The sequence below is a fragment of the Sinohyriopsis cumingii genome, chromosome 3 (genome assembly GCF_028554795.1).
Source record: "Sinohyriopsis cumingii isolate HCF-2022 chromosome 3, ASM2855479v2, whole genome shotgun sequence".
Classification (NCBI taxonomy): domain Eukaryota; kingdom Metazoa; phylum Mollusca; class Bivalvia; order Unionida; family Unionidae; genus Sinohyriopsis; species Sinohyriopsis cumingii.
The window spans coordinates 54,354,165-54,370,445 of NC_142963.1; the positions used below are offsets into that span (position 1 = coordinate 54,354,165).

The 16,281-nt window shown below is 34.1% G+C and overlaps 1 protein-coding gene across 4 annotated transcripts in view; it reads left to right on the top strand.

Annotated features, from left to right (window-relative positions):
* Window positions 1-683: 683 nt before the first annotated feature.
* Window positions 684-16,281, top strand: part of LOC149802881 (tuberin-like) — a 194,860-nt gene continuing 179,262 nt past the window's right edge. For all 4 annotated transcript variants that reach the window (XM_089952331.1, XM_089952334.1, XM_089952333.1 and 1 more), the window contains exons 1-3: window positions 684-862; window positions 12,954-13,040; window positions 13,591-13,701. In XM_089952331.1, the coding sequence (XP_089808457.1) occupies window positions 725-862; window positions 12,954-13,040; window positions 13,591-13,701 (336 nt within the window). In that variant the 5' untranslated portion in view covers window positions 684-724. The remainder of the gene's footprint in view (window positions 863-12,953; window positions 13,041-13,590; window positions 13,702-16,281) is intronic.

The following is a 16,281-nucleotide window of genomic DNA, read 5'->3' on the forward strand; positions in this document are numbered from 1 at the left end:
CCTCTTCTGACAATCGTATACTCATTATTCCCACTATGAAAACAAAGTCATATGGACAGCGTTCTTTTGCATACCAGGGCCCAGCAACGTGCAATGACTTGCCCACTGAACTTAGACACAAAGACACAGTGATCACATTCAAGAGGGCACTCAAAACTCACTTATTTCGACTGCAAGAACAAACTTAAAGACCTAATGATGTTTCCTACCTGAAATATTCTCAGCATGTTTTTTACTTTTTTATGTTTTTCTAATTTCATGGTGTTTGTTTTTGTAATAATATTATTATATGTTTTTTTTTTTTATCTTATAGGTGTTGTCTAATGTTGTAAAGCGCTTGGAGCTTCTTAAGATTAGGCGCTATACAAAGTCCTCATTATTATCATTATTATTATTCTCCATTCATCGAAGACTCTCCACTACAATATAATGGTCCAAGACAACTGTTCCCAATATTGCCAAATGTATGTGTGTGTATATATATATATATATATATATATATATATATATATATATATATATATATATATATATATATATATTTTAAATTAAACAGCATACAAAATTCATTTTTCATAGAAATGAATCCTGCTTTTTTCTTTCTATTACCCCCCTTTGCAAGGAATAAACTTTTTAATGTTGTAAGCAATTTAGTTTTACATGTCAGTAGCGACCTTGCAGAAAGCGAACCTAATTTCGAGCAGTTTAGTCATGTGATTTCAGTATGTCGAAACAAAATAAGACAGAAGAAAACCTAAAAGATAAAATTTTTGGTTTCTTTAGGCCTAAAGACAAAAGTGCGCCAGTCACATACCAAAGAGCAGCTGCAAAGGAGTTTGTTTTTACATTGGAAATTTTGAAGGTAAGGCCGTTAAAAGATGTCACAGACCTCCAAAGTAAGACGTTTCACATGATATTTTGATGCTATTTTGTTGCACCAAAACATAAATAAAATGTGATACATCTTATTTTTTAGGACATGCACAGACCTGCGTCCAAGCAGAACAGCAATCATCATCTTCGAGTTGTTCTCTTTATATTTCTAATTCATTTGATTGTCGACAGTATAAAAATTGTATTACAATTTACAGTGTATGCACCATTAATTCATAAAACGTGTATTCCATCGTGGGCAAATTTACGTTAGGGTACTGATGTAAAAAACCCTTAGAAATGATCCCCGCCCCCCATGAATACAAGTTTCTTTAAATGAAAAAAATTACATTTTGGAAGACTGCATTTTGTACCACAGGAATCGGACGTTTTATCAATAAAGTACGTTGAAATCTCTGACAACATTAAATCACCTTATCGGTAATATAATTGAACACAAGGAGTGCAAGCATGCCCACAACCCTCCGCATGTTTCAACTTTTATCACATGTCTTTTATCGCTTCAGAATCGCAAGAAGACTGAAAAACTACACATACACTGCTGTCTGGCATTTCTGTGCACCTAAGGTTATCCTTTCCAATATTGAAGCAAACACACATACCAAATTCGAGCGATTGACAAAAATAAAATACAGCAATGATTACCATTTGAAAGATGCAATTGTCACCAGAATATTCTGTTCAAAATAATATTAATTTTGGACAAAGGGGATACCCTTCCCCCGTTTTCCTGACTTGCGATATGTTGGCCTATTCTGTGCATAGCTTTGAAAAGATGTAATGTTTATCCATCTTGCTATAGAAATGAAATATATTACTTTTGACTATTTCTGTCAGCAGTTCAGTCGAGTAATTAGGTCAGGTTTATAGCTAGTTTTACAAAATTCAATGTAAAAATGCCAATAAATGGCAAGAGATATTAAGCAAACTTAACCAATCTTGTAAAAAAAGTTAGTAAAGTTCAATATTTTATGAAAAATAAGCTATTACGTGGAAGAGAAACAATGAATAGGATGTAATGTGTTTACAACGTCTTGTTGATGGGGAAAATTACTACAGAATTTAGAAACAGGCTATACGCCAGGGAATTTGTTGAGAATTTATGTTCTAGTGGCAAGTGGACACGTTGGGTAGCAGACAGTTTTGTACGTGTGGGACAACTTATTGCAAAATTGGAAACATCGATTAAAATACAGTTTTGTTTTAAGGTACACATTTCCATCTTTTATATAATGTTGTTATTTGTATGATTCTAAAAGATGCATAGTAAATCAAAGGTCATGGAGTGGGTCTCCACATTGCCATTTAGAAATTACTTTTTTGTGCATTTCGAGTCTAAATGTGGGATATTTTTGTACACTTTATGAATATCACTTTTCCTTATTAATGTGCGATTCTTCTTTCTGGATACAAAATGGATTTTTGAGCCAAAATAGCATGTGCTCAAATGTTTACAGAAATGACGTATCATTGCTCAGAATTACCCAACACGTAGAATAGGTCGTCATGGCGGTAAAATTTCAAAAGACAGTGACATGCCAGTGCATAAGTTGGACGACCATTGCATGAATCCAAACTGGCGAATTAACCTTTATTTTCACCATTAAAGCCACAAACCCTTTCTATTAGAATCCACCAGATGGAAGTAGCCCATTTCACCAATGCTGAATAACATGATGAAGTAATTTCACAAGATAAAATGTCCAAAACAGAAATATATAGTTAAAGTTTGGATAGTAGAAATAATGGTTGATGACATCATCACACTTCAAATATTAAAGACGGATGCTGGATCCGGTAGATTTAAAAATGTGTTTGATTGACTTTCTAGAGGTTGCAACCTAGTAAGATAATCTATTGTTTGTACTGATTTTTTTCATAACAGAAAATAATAGTGAAGAAGAAAACATGATACTTGTATGAGAGATGTACTATTTATTATGATGATGATGATAATGATAGATAGAAGAAAAAAAAACAGAAAAAAGGAGAAAAGCTGATACTTTATACCACTGATTAACCATTGAATAAATACATAATATGATGCATTGCAAGAGAGAACAAAATGATTGTTGTATGATTTACCAATGATGAGAGAGAGAGAGCAAAGGCAGATGATGAATGAAAAAATTACTTATATTTAGCATTTATGGTAATACTGACATTAGAGAGGTACAAATGAAATTTTACCTGAAAATTATGCCATTGATGATGATGAGGTGAAAAACGTGGTGAAGGATAAAAAAAGGACCTTGAATGATACATTTATCACGTATGACAATGAGAAAGAAGAAACACTTGTAAAAACAATATTGTTTGCTAGAGATTTACCATCATTAATAATGATGACAGTAAAGAAGGCAAGAGAAGAGAAATATGTTTCACTGTTTAATACCATGCTCATGCCAATGATATAAAAATTTGTAATGAAATTGTAATGGTTCATCTAATATTGAAGACTTTCTTTCAAAGGTCCATGAAGGTTACAATATTCAATCTTCAAAACTACCCCCCTCCTCCCTCTATCTCACACTCTCGCTCTCTCTCTCTCCTTCCCTCCCCCCTCTCTCTCTCTCTCAAATACAAACATGTATGCATGCATGTATGTGTGAGGCATGTGATAATTGACATGTCTTGACATCGATGGGATCGGTCAATGTATAATTTGTTTATTGGTGGCATCGTTTATTAAAGAAACATGCGTGCAACTGTAACATAAGTACATTACTTTTAGTCTAATTATTGTCAGCAAAATAATCATGTGTCTTTAAGAAACATTACAGTTCATGAAACATACCTTGCTTATTTCTGCATAGGTAGGTATGAACAAGAGAGAATGAGAGAGAGATATAGAGAGAGAGCAATGACTGAAGAACAAGAAACATTAGTGGAGAAGCGCAAACTGAAACAGATAAATGGACTACGACATTATCTGATCTTTAAAAGTGCTTTTTCCAGTGGAACACATACAAGCCAGATGAGGGTTACCTTGAGAAATCTGGAACCTGTGCATTACTTATCAGACTCTGTACCAACTGGGTCACAGTGGCACACAGATGCATGCACACACACACACACGAGAGAGCGACACAGAGAGAGATGAGGCAGGTAACACAAAATACTAAAATTATCAGGATTAATGTGTATACAATGCGAGGACAGTCTGAACACTATCAGCAACTATATATATGTATGTAATGTATGTATGTATGCATGCATATATGTATATGCAGAGTGAGAGCATTTTATTTACAACTTTTGAAGGTTTAATGCCATTTTTCAGCACACAATAGGCTATGCATGGCAGCCAGTATTAATGATGGAGGAAGAACCCGGGAAAACCCCGGAAAGAGCCACCGACCAGTGAGAAGCTACTGGCAAGCTTTATCACATACCCACATTGGCCGAATCCAAGACTCGTACCCACACAGACAGAGGTGAGCTGGCAGTGATCCGTAATGGAGAGCGCTTTAGATCACTTGGCCACTCAGGGTCCCCTTTTGAAAATAGTAATAATATAATACTGTAAATAACATTTTCATGATGCATTCATTATTCTGAGCAAATTCATCAAATGATACCGCATTATTAAATTTCTCTAGTATTTAAAGATAACACAGATTCTGCACCATTTTTTTAATGATTATTAGACCCAAATGCGTATTTACTGCAGGGTAGAAACTGGTAGAATGGGCTACTTCCGTCTGGTGGATTCTAATAGAAAGGGTTTATGACCGTAATGGTGAAATAAAGGTTAGTTCGCCGGATTGGATTCATTCAATGGTCGTCCGAGAGTTATGCATTGGTATGTCACTGTCTTTTGAATGTATATGTATATGTGTAGTTTTTCAGTCTTCTTGCGATTCCGAAGTGATAAAAGAAGTGTGAGAAAAGTCTAATTGAACAGAGGGTTGTTGGCACACTTGTGTTCATTTATATTACCGATAAGGTGATTTCATATTGTCAGAAATTTTGACGTACTTTATTGATAACACTCAGACGACACAGCTATTTTCCATATTTTGCACAAACTCTTTTTTTTTATATCTTCACACTCTTGTAGGTATCTTCTGGTCACTAATGTCCATCAATGTGTCATTGCATCAATTTTTGCATCTTAACTGATTGAGAGGCAGTTAGGATGTTTCATCCCTAATTCAGGATGTCCCAGAGTTTATATGTAGCAGATTAATTTCATATTTTGGTATTTTGCAGGGACATTTCTTTTCTCTGTTCAGTTTACTTTTACAGACATAATTAATATTGATGTTTTTCAGATGTATTTAAACGTTATTGGTTATAATTTAGATTTTGATGATAATTATGAGCATTTTTTGTCAAGTGTACGACTTTGTATTGCTTATACACGTATGTGACTGTGAATAAATTTATACCAAATTAAGAATTTAACTGAAAACAAATTATTAAACTCAAAGAAAATGTAAATTTTATATTTTGTCTAAGCTATTTTACACGTTTATAAATCATGTTGGGAATTATGGGTTCATTGGCCATACAAGAGTAATCAGACCTAAGGACAAACCAAAAAGTATGCGAGTTTCCAGTTGGACAACTATCTCTGTTTCTCATTGTAAAAAACAAACAAAAATCACATTAAATATGAATATTGTTTAAAGAAAAAACACCTCCCTACCCTAAATTTAAAACCACTAACTGGAAACATGCATATTTTTTTTTTAGCCTAATAAGATTATATAATCAAGTCATGAATGAAAGAAATCAGGTTTGATGAATTTAGAAATAAACATGTGTTACATATATCTAATTTGTATTGTGTACCTGACCTTTGTCATCATCGTGATTGAGCTTTGTGAATGGAGTTTTGCATACCTGACTTTTGACATGATTTTAAGCAGTAAACAACATGTCGAGTGCAATAGTTAGTGGAATTTTCCATTGGAAAATTTGGTTCCGAAACTTGTGTGATAGGTTAAGTCAGTATTTGGTATTTGTATATATAAAGGCTTAGTAAACAGTTTAGTTCTTTAAGTTGTAAACAAGATGTTTACAAGATGTTGTTTTCAAGAGTTAGTGGAATTTTACATTGAACATTTTGTTTTTTAGAACAATCTATTGTATCATATGTCAGTTGGGTGTGCGTGTTATATACATAAGGTGACTTGATAAATAAATAATTCATTTCTGTTTTAATATCAGTCTGTGGAATCATTTACAGTTTTGTTTAGATATCATTCGAGAGAAATTATTTGAAATATTCATTGGAACTTTTAGACTAAAACACTACTTTGTGATTATTGAGAACTTATTCAAAGACATTCAGGATTCTGTCGTTGTGGTACATTCAAGACTATTGACATTCATTCGGACCATTCTGTGTTTGGACTTGTGATAGAACATTTAGGATTATTTGTGATTTATTTCACAGTACAATAAGTTTCTCTTAAATTTTCACTTTGTAATTTTGAGAAATATAATTATTTGTTTATTGTTTATTATTATTTATTTATTTTAATTTGTTGGTTTCACTTCTTCTGTTACATAGTTTACAACCTAGAGTTTTAACTTGTGCAAGAAATTTTTACATTTCTGTTATAATTTATGAAGGCTCTTGTAAGGTGAACATTGTGTTTTCTCCAAAAACTACTTGTTGGTATTCAGCTTGAGCTAGTGATAAAACCGGTGTCAATTTGACAGCATTTTTCTCAGTTTTTTTAAGTGCAAGTTGTAATTTCTGAAAGAAATAATGAGTTCTTAAGGTCAGAATTATAATATTGTTAATAGAACCTTGAAATTATAACTGAATGAGAATTAGTTCAGCAGTTTTGTATGTGTATGAATAAATGAATGAATGAATGAATGAGCAGGCAAACAAATAGAGAAACAAGTGAAAGAGCAGGAAGATAGGACAACATTTCATTGACTATGCAGTGAGCAAAAGAATACATGAACAAATAAATTAAAAAACTGTAAGATTTTTAGACTGAAGAAGCATAAATTATTAATAGTAATTTCTGTTATAGCAATTGACACTTTCTATAAGTTGTTCATGGACAGTGTGTAAATTTTAGTTTGGAATTCCACAGATAACATTGTAATTGCTGGTATCAGTGATCATCAAATTCACAACAGAATTGACTTCAGAGCATAAAACTTCTTTTTCTATCTTTCTATCTTTCTCTTTGAAGAGAACGTTGCATCTTCACTAGCCATGGTTCTGATTTGATATTTGATAACCCTATCTACACCTTGGTGGATCAAACAGATATTTGATTACTTTGTCATAGCACCATCTTTTGGATTTCACGAGTTGCCTCCCTTAGTATTTAATGCCAACTAACCAATAGCATGTAACAGCGCTGCATTGTACATCGGCCAGAAATGGTAATGGTTTAGGCAATTGTCTTAAAAAGGATACTTTGTAAGTTTATCATCAAAAGTATGACTATGTACCAGAGTGATGCCATTACAGTTATATTTGAATGAAAGGTATAAATTTGTATATACTCACAGACCGGCAGTGGACATTTTCTTACTTATCAGTCCATTCAAGTTGTGTGCTTGCCATTCTGTCGATCATGTAAGAACAGTGTTCAAATTTTAACAACTTAATTTTGATTGGATATAATGGCTTGCCATTGCATCCAATGAAATTTTCGAAGCACAGACCTATCTGCTTGATACACCAAGGTGTATATAGGGTTATCATATCGGGACCTGCATTGTCCAGATGGGGTGGGGTAATGTCATGAAATCAAGCTGTTGGATAGTTGACAGTACATACTGGTAATGAGCGATACACTTATATTGTGCTTTGAATGCTTAAATTCACCACATGGCCTGTGATTTGTGTGCCAGGGTATGCTTGGAATCATGTGGTCTTGCATGAAATGCAGAATGACTTTTTGGTCTACTTTACCTCTAATGAACCACATCATGTGTTTGTATGACATTCAATTTCATTCTTTTTTAAAATATTATTTGACACAGTTTATTATTCTACTTTTTTGACTTGTATCTGCTTGGTAAATATGCTGCAAAGATTCCGATCCATTAAAACAAAACAAAACTTTAATTCAGTATACCTATTACACCAATGACAACAAATACAATTATTATAATGCTGTATTTTTATTTTAACTTACAGGAATAAACAAATAAATCTGTTGTGTATTAACAGGCCTAGAAATAAAACAAATAATTATCAGGATCGCTAGAAGGACTAGTTGATTTAGAAATTTACTAGTCCTACTGAATCTTCACTAGTCCTTCCCACAAAACAACGTAAGACATTTATCCTCGTTAACAACCCTTTTATTTCCTAAATTCACAATCATAATTCAGAAATACAAATCTTGCTTTAGACAACCACCAGTTACTTGAAAATATCAACTACAAATTTCCAAGAAACACAATGACTGATTCTCCAGAAATTGACTGCAGTTGATTTCATACATGTAGGGCTCATGTAAGGTCATTGAAGTTTGCCTGGTAGTTAGTAGCATCCCAACAACAATGTAGACGTGCTTTGGTTTTTTTTTAAATTCCATCTTTTTAGCAGTTAGTATGCGTTTTACATTGCACGTCAACATAAATATCAAAATATCTTAAACAGAATAGGAAAGGTCAGATGAAGCTCACACTAACAGTCTTTGACATGAATTTTACATTGTAAATCCAACAGGACCAGTAAAGATTTATATAGCTTGGTTTTGAAATACGATTTGTAATATCCTCATTTATTCTAAAGCTCTAGTGGAACATTTAATCTCGGGGATTATGCAATTAACTTAGAATGAACAGGGCATTGTCTGATCATTCATGGTTTTGAAAATTACATATGATACCATCTGTAAACTCTGACTGATGACAAATGAAACATGTTAGCCATTGGACTTTTATAATTATTAGAACTACTACTTGTCTGACAGGAACTGTACTAGCGTCAGGCTAGTGTACTACTGGTAATATTAAGTGTCATATAAAGCTGATTTTCATACCAAGAACACAGCAACAACAGCTAATTCTGTTTTCCACTACTGTTTAAAAAGACAACTCTTCTTTAAAACAAGAACAAAATCATATGACTAACACAAACCTTTATAATATAAATTTTTTTGTCTTCTGTAAAAGGGCATCAGAAAATAAATTACCTCAAAAATTACAAATGATGAGGGATATGAGATTAGAAACTATAAGCTGGTGTGTTTAAAATTCCACCAAAATACTCACTTCATGATAAAATGTTCAAAGCTCTAGGGATTGGAGGCCCAAAGTTTTATTGTTAGAATGATACCTGTGTTCTCTGAATATACAGTTTCCAAACACCGAATGACTCAACCTTGGGGTCTATTATGAAAAGTTTGTTCACTGCTGGTTCATGCATCCACTAAGTTATGATGGGATTTTTCAAAAATAATTGTCCAGGTCTTTCTGCCTTTTGTACATCCTCTGCCATAGGTGGAAAGATACTTTTAAACCAGGGTGGACAATATGTGTTACTCCAGAGCTTAGCTGTGTTTGTTTTGTGCTTCACATGCGGCACATTGATTAACCATTTAAAAAGAGAAGCTATCTTTATGGGAAAGAGTGACATCATGATATTTGATGTCAGCCATAGTAATAGGAGGAATTTGGTTCCCCAGAGAGAGTGCAGAACTTAAACAAAAGACATTGGGGCCTACACATCTGAGTTTTGACAGGAAGAAAAAATAAATTTAAAAATAAAATGACTGGACTCGTATGTAAACATAGCTGTTGATCCCAATCAGATGTAGGATATGTACTTTGTGTATGCAATAATGTTAAGTATCTTTACACTTAATGTTGCATCTAGATCGATTGTATCAGCTAAAATAATGTCTGTCATCTGATGCTGAACAGTCTACATATATGCTGTGCTCAAGTAGGTTAATGTATTTAGAGATGGGGCTGTCCTTCTCTAAAGGTTTTTTTTTTTTGGTTATTCTGGACCCTCTCTCTCTCTCTCTTATTATATAAACAAAATGTACAGGAGGCACAATTAGGAACTTTCTAAATAATACATTTTTCTTCCTACTTGTTTAATATTTGTTAATATCTGAAATGTTTCGTGAATCATCTTACACAGTAAAGATCATTCGTAGAAGTTTATTATTACTGACAGGAGAGTTTAATCTCAACATATTTGCTTTTCACTCAGTCCTCCACATGTTGATGTATTCACTTTTATTTTGATGAATTGTGTTATGCTGATAGCCAATAAATGTTATTTGGGGTTGAGTGCTGGCATGTTTGGTTCAGAAATAAAACCTTTAATTAATATCTTGATGATAAGCACTAGTTGCCACACAGAAGCAATTACTGGATGACCAATAATAAGTCATAACTCAGTGCATTATATTTTGAAATGGCAGAGAGAAATATGAACATGTCATGCAAGGTACCTTTTTGTCAGCAGTTGACAAAATTGTTGCATATAATTTAGAACAGTTGATAGTTATGCAATTTCTGGTTCCATGCAGCTTCTGGTGCAGACTCTATTGTGGTAAATTTATTATCAAATATAAATCCAAGAAAACTTGAAGTTAAATTGAACATAAAAGAATAAGTAGAAAAAGTTATTTGTCTTTTCTTGACAATTGTACAGGTAGCTTGTACAAAACTGAATGCTTTTGATCCATTATCCCCACCCCTTTCTTTTTAAGGAAGACATGCTTATTATATGAACAAAACCACTTGGTTTATTTGTAAAAAGAACGTGTCCACACAAATAATGAAAGTTTTAATAATTTATATTATAGATCTAGCAATTATATATCAGGTATCCAGTACACATGGCTATTTGGGAGGGATGAAGCATACCCACTGATGGGACAAAGCATTTAGTCCGTATTAAAATTGGAATTAAATGTTTCAGGCAAAATATCCCTGTACAGGCCATCTCTGAGAGAGGATGATCATATTTGGGATAATTATGTTATGACGATCACAATGAGTAGATGACAGTGATCATGGATGAAGATGGTGGGTGGGTGTGTGCAATCAAAACTATAAAATGAGTGGTTATTTGCAGTAGAATTGGTTTACTTTGCTTGGAATCAGTGATTTCAAGCCAGAGTTCAAACTCATTGTATATGCACAAAGAATAATGTTTATAGAAAACTTCTTTGTATGGTTTGAAACTGAGCCACACTCCATGGTTTGTTAATTTTAGGTTCTGCACCCACTATGAAACTAGGCCAGTGTTTCATTGTTGATTAAAGGTGCAAGGAACAGATTTTATGCACAATTTTTATGCTGCATCAACCTGCATAATACAAAAATTCATAAAAATATAAAAGTTAAACAAAAGTCAATATGTTTGGGATAGCTCTAATAAAACAGAACAAAAGAATATCATTTACTTGACCTGTCAAGTAGGGGCCCCGAGTGGTCTAAAGTGCTCACCGTTATGGATCACTGCCATCTCACCTCTGTCTGCGTGAGTTTGAGTCTCAACCTCGGCTAACGTTGGTACGTGAGAAAGCCTGCCAGTAGCTTCTCGTGGGTTGGTGGTTCTTCTTTGGGTTTTCCAGGGTTCTTCCTCCACCAATTATACTGGCCGTCATGTATAGCCTATCTTGTGCTGCTTGTTGTTGTTGTCGTTGTGGGGTTTAATGCCATTTTTCAGCACAAGATAGGCTATACATGGCGGCCAGCATTAATGGTGGAGGAAGAACCCAGGAAAACTCCGGAAAGAACCACCGACCCACGAGAAGGTACTTATCTTGTGCTGAAAAATGGTGTTAAACCCTAAAACAACAACAACAACCTGTCAAGTCAGTGGAATCTCATAGCAAAAGAAGTTTATACACCCCAGCCCCAAATTGATACAAGCATTTTTCATGTCTGAAAGTGATTTTCAGAGAGCAAATGCAAGCCTTTTCCATATGTGATAATTCTGAAAAACGTTGTCTGCTAAACATCTTGATGCAGTTGAAAATATCCAGGCATTTTTTGAGATATTCTACTTGCCTTGAACCCATGTGTTTACTGCTATAAGTAGCTAGCTCTGTTTCCTAACCAACTATTGGTATTTCACTGACTGGACACAGTGAAGCAGCTTTAGGAGGTGTACATACCTAAGCTGTCAATTGGTAACCAGGTATGTGGGGTACCCACCCGTTCATAATTACCCAAGAAATAAAATGAGTCATGTTTATCATATACACGTTTTCTGTCACTGCTGTTAAGGCAGCATTCACTTTGTTTTCAAGTTGACAAACCTTTTGACTGAGCCTCAAATATGTGCACTTTTTTCAGTGGCAAGCAGAGGTTTGATTCTTGATGCTGCAAGTGTGGTTCAGTGGCAAGTAACAGAGGGCGGTTATTTGATCTTGCCACACAAATGACATGTTCAAGTTGCATCCTGCAATAGATTTCACAAATATTAACAGTCAAAGTCTTTACTGCAAAGCTCAAGTTCAGTCTCTAAATAAGGATCAGCCTATGACAGCAAGGCCAAGGAAAGGAGTCAGATGATATTTATGATGACTTGACCATGACAATTTATAGATGATAGCAGATGACATTAGATACATATCGGATACTGTGAACCTTAGAAAATGCAGACTTAAGATGGGTTTGTGCACATTTAATTAAATTTCCCTTTGATTGGGTACCCATCTAACCAATCATTAAGACCTACAGGTACCCGGCAGAAATTTTCAGAAATTTTGACAGCTCTAGTACATACTTCAGATCAGTTCAGGACAAAACAAGCCTGAAACACCTAATTCACAAATGAAACTGTATCTTTAATTCTTAAACAATAATATCTGGAAAAAAAATCACATCATAGCCCTATGCCATGAAAGATGATGGGCCAGTTTACAAAACTATCCTCTCCCACCTAATGATGTCCCAGATACTGCTCCCTCCACCACCAACACCACCACTATCACCACCGTATGATGACAGGAATCTCCCCTATTTACCATATTTCCCTGACCTGTGTACTTCAGCGATTTAAAAATTGAATGTTTCAGAAGTTTTCCAGTTATTATTATTTACATAAGTTGCATGAAAATATGCAAACCTGTTTGTATTTATCTTATTAGGACATTGGACCTGAGAGCCCTCCAAACAACAGGCTAAAGACCATCAGAGACCTTGCAGATGAAGTGTCCAAGAAGAAGCTAGAGGAGGTATTGTGGCAAAGGAAGTCTTCTGAATTATATCTCCAGTAAAAGTTTAATTGTTTGTATCGCCTATTTCTTTACATTTTATGTTCTTTTAAGAAGTAAACAGATATCAGGACTGATGAAGTTAAAGGGAGAATTATTTGTGATAAGATATTTTTATAACAATGATGATTAATTTGCAACATTTGGACTTTGGATTTTTTAACAGACTTCCTAGCAGATTATATCATTGTAGAGAACATCAATAAATTAAGAAGGATGCCGCAGAAATTAATTTTACCCATACTTCCTGAAGAAAATATAGGTGATGCTAGTAATCAGTCTGTTCATCCATCTATCTGTATTTTTTTTCCTTTAAAGCCCTTGTATAAACATGTTAATAGCAGAGCTGTCTGTAGGGTTCTTAAAAAATCTGAGGATCCTGAACCAGAAACTGTTCTGGTACAAAGTTTAAAAAATTTGATTCATGTTTTTAAAATATGCACTCTTTTTAAAGTTTTGTAAGAATTAATGCTTGCAAATATCTAGTCAAAATTCCTGTTCTCATCCCCAGAATGCAATTGAGGCAGTATGGAACAGCATACAGGACATGCTCCTGCCTGAAGCTTCCACAGAAAACAGAAAAGCAGGCCTTCACTTTCTGCAGTGTCTCCTGGAAGGACAAGTAATATAGATGTTACATTAGTTTCCATATAACATGAAATTTTTTAGTTTAGTAGTTATATGTGTTGTGTAAATTTTGAATCAAATGAAGACACACTTTTAAATGAACATATGCTATGATGCTATTCATCCATTTGTCCAGTATTGTCTGTTTTCTATTTCATGTCTGCACAATAGCTAAATTCTCTGCCATCTACCTTTACCAAACTTTTTAAGAAGCTTCCATTTGGAACCAGGAAGAAACCTATCAATTTCAGGCTCAAAAGGTTGAAAACCAAGGTCACAATGATTGAAAAATGGAAGGCTGTTTCCTGACAATAAATTAACTTGTATACAAAATTACTTTGTCCAAACTTTTGTAAATGGTTTATATTGGGGTCAAAACATCCATCACAGTGAATCTAAGAATAAAAATGGCTTGTGCATGCTCATGAATTCTTTATCACCAGCTTTGACCTATGTTTATTGATGGGTTGCATTTAAGACAAGGAAGAGAATTATTGATTTTAGAGGCTCAAAGGTCAAAGTCAGAGACATTCCAAAAAGGAAAACAGTTTCTACACAGTAAGTAAATCCTATGCCACATGTCATTATCAAACTTTATTTAAGACAAGAAAGGCATATTTATGTAAGGATCAATAGGTCAAATGTCATGGTCACCAAGACTCAGAAGAAAAATGGTTTCTACAAAATATAACTGTAAATGCTGTAGGTTTTTCAGTGATGTTGCCATGTTACTGTGCGGGGTATTATGTTATGCTGTGATGTATAATATTTATGATGAGGCATTTTATCGTTAACATATTTGAATGCTTATGATAAAATGGTTAATGGAGCTTGTAACTATTAGCTCAGTTTGAGGCCTGTTGCTGCTTTTTCTGATGATCAGTAACTACAAACCAGGATCCAGTATGCAGACCAGTATAAAGTCTTTAAATACAGGGGTATCAATCATGAGGTTTGATTATCTGCTACTATCTTGACTGTGTATATTAGGACATCTTAAAAGTTAGGACACCTTAAATTTATAAAAAATTATTTTGTAATGCACCCTTTGCTTTGGAGTATTTCATTTCAGTATATTTTTTTCATGACAAGTTTTGGAACACTTGTACTCAGCTGTGAGGTTTCATAGGATTGGTTGGTTTATTCAACTAGCAGGACTAGTTAGTTGAAGGTGTTGGCTGGAAGTGTCTGCTTACTAGCTGAGTAATCATCAGGGTTTCCCATTCATCTAAACACACATCTGAGGTACTAATATGAATTGCATAGCAAAAAGCTATAACCATACTACTATTTTAGTCCCAATAGGACAGTATTTAATCATCTTGAGAGAGAAAATAAGCCATTGAAATGTTCTTTGCATCGCTTGTGTTTTGTATATTAACAAAGCTGCATACATTAATGAAAATGACTACTCAACAGCTTCTAAGATATTTACTACCATGGCCAGCAGAATTCACTCCAATATGTGAAACTATCCATAGGAAAGTAGACCATGAACAGACCATGACCATGCATAGTTAAGCTAAACAGTCACCCATAACAAGAGTGACATAGAACTTAATCTTAAACCCAACTGACTTAGGGCCTAGCAGAGGTGGATGTACATTAATGTCAGCTTGGGCAATAATGGTAGGAATACTGTGGGATAATTGGTCCATACCTTTACTTGCAAAAATGCACAACATATTGAATGATACAAAACAGTTTAGACCAGTGACAATAAGTACTCAGACACTGTATTTATCATACCATTAAGGTGGGAAGTTGTTTTGTGTAGAAATTTACCATACTTACTCAAACTTCAAACTGACATACACTGACAGTCAGGTTTACTCATTGTCATATGCATCAGTGTTCCACCCACAGCGGCAATCTCAGAGTCAGTGAAAGCAAAATTGTAACTTGCTCACTAGCCTTCCTTTTTCCCAGTCAAGTTGTCTCCAGTTAAATCTAGTGCAGTTGTAGCCAGTGAACATTTGTTAGCCAACATATACATATGACTTGGCATTTCCCTGACAAATCAGAGCCTTGTGGTATCAACCTATAATATTCCTAGCATAAGAAACAAAAAAAGTTTGACTTTACCTTGAGCATGTAAACTGCATGAGAGATAGAAACGTATGTAGTAACTTTCAAGTTTTGAGCCTGTGTTTACGTTTTTAAGTTTTACACTTGTTAATCACAGAATTTCAAAAACATTTATTTCCAAGATTAAAATGATATATACTTTTGATGTAAGGTATTTAAATTATGTAAATAATGGCATTAATTCCAAAACCAGTTTAAGGCTCATTTTAAAACAGCAAGATCAATAAAATGAATTTGAAATAAATTTTAAAGTATCAATACATTTATCATTATTATGCAGGCCAAGCTTTTTACCAGTTGTTGGAAATGTTTCATTCAGCATGCGTTTGTAAATAACATGACCTGGAAATACACCAAGTTATCAACATAATTTGTAATTTGTTTCATTGATATAATTCATAGGCAAAAATGAAATCGTGGTAATGCATAATTGATACAGCAGCATAATTGATACAGCAAAGTATCTTGATGTTTGATAGGCTGATTT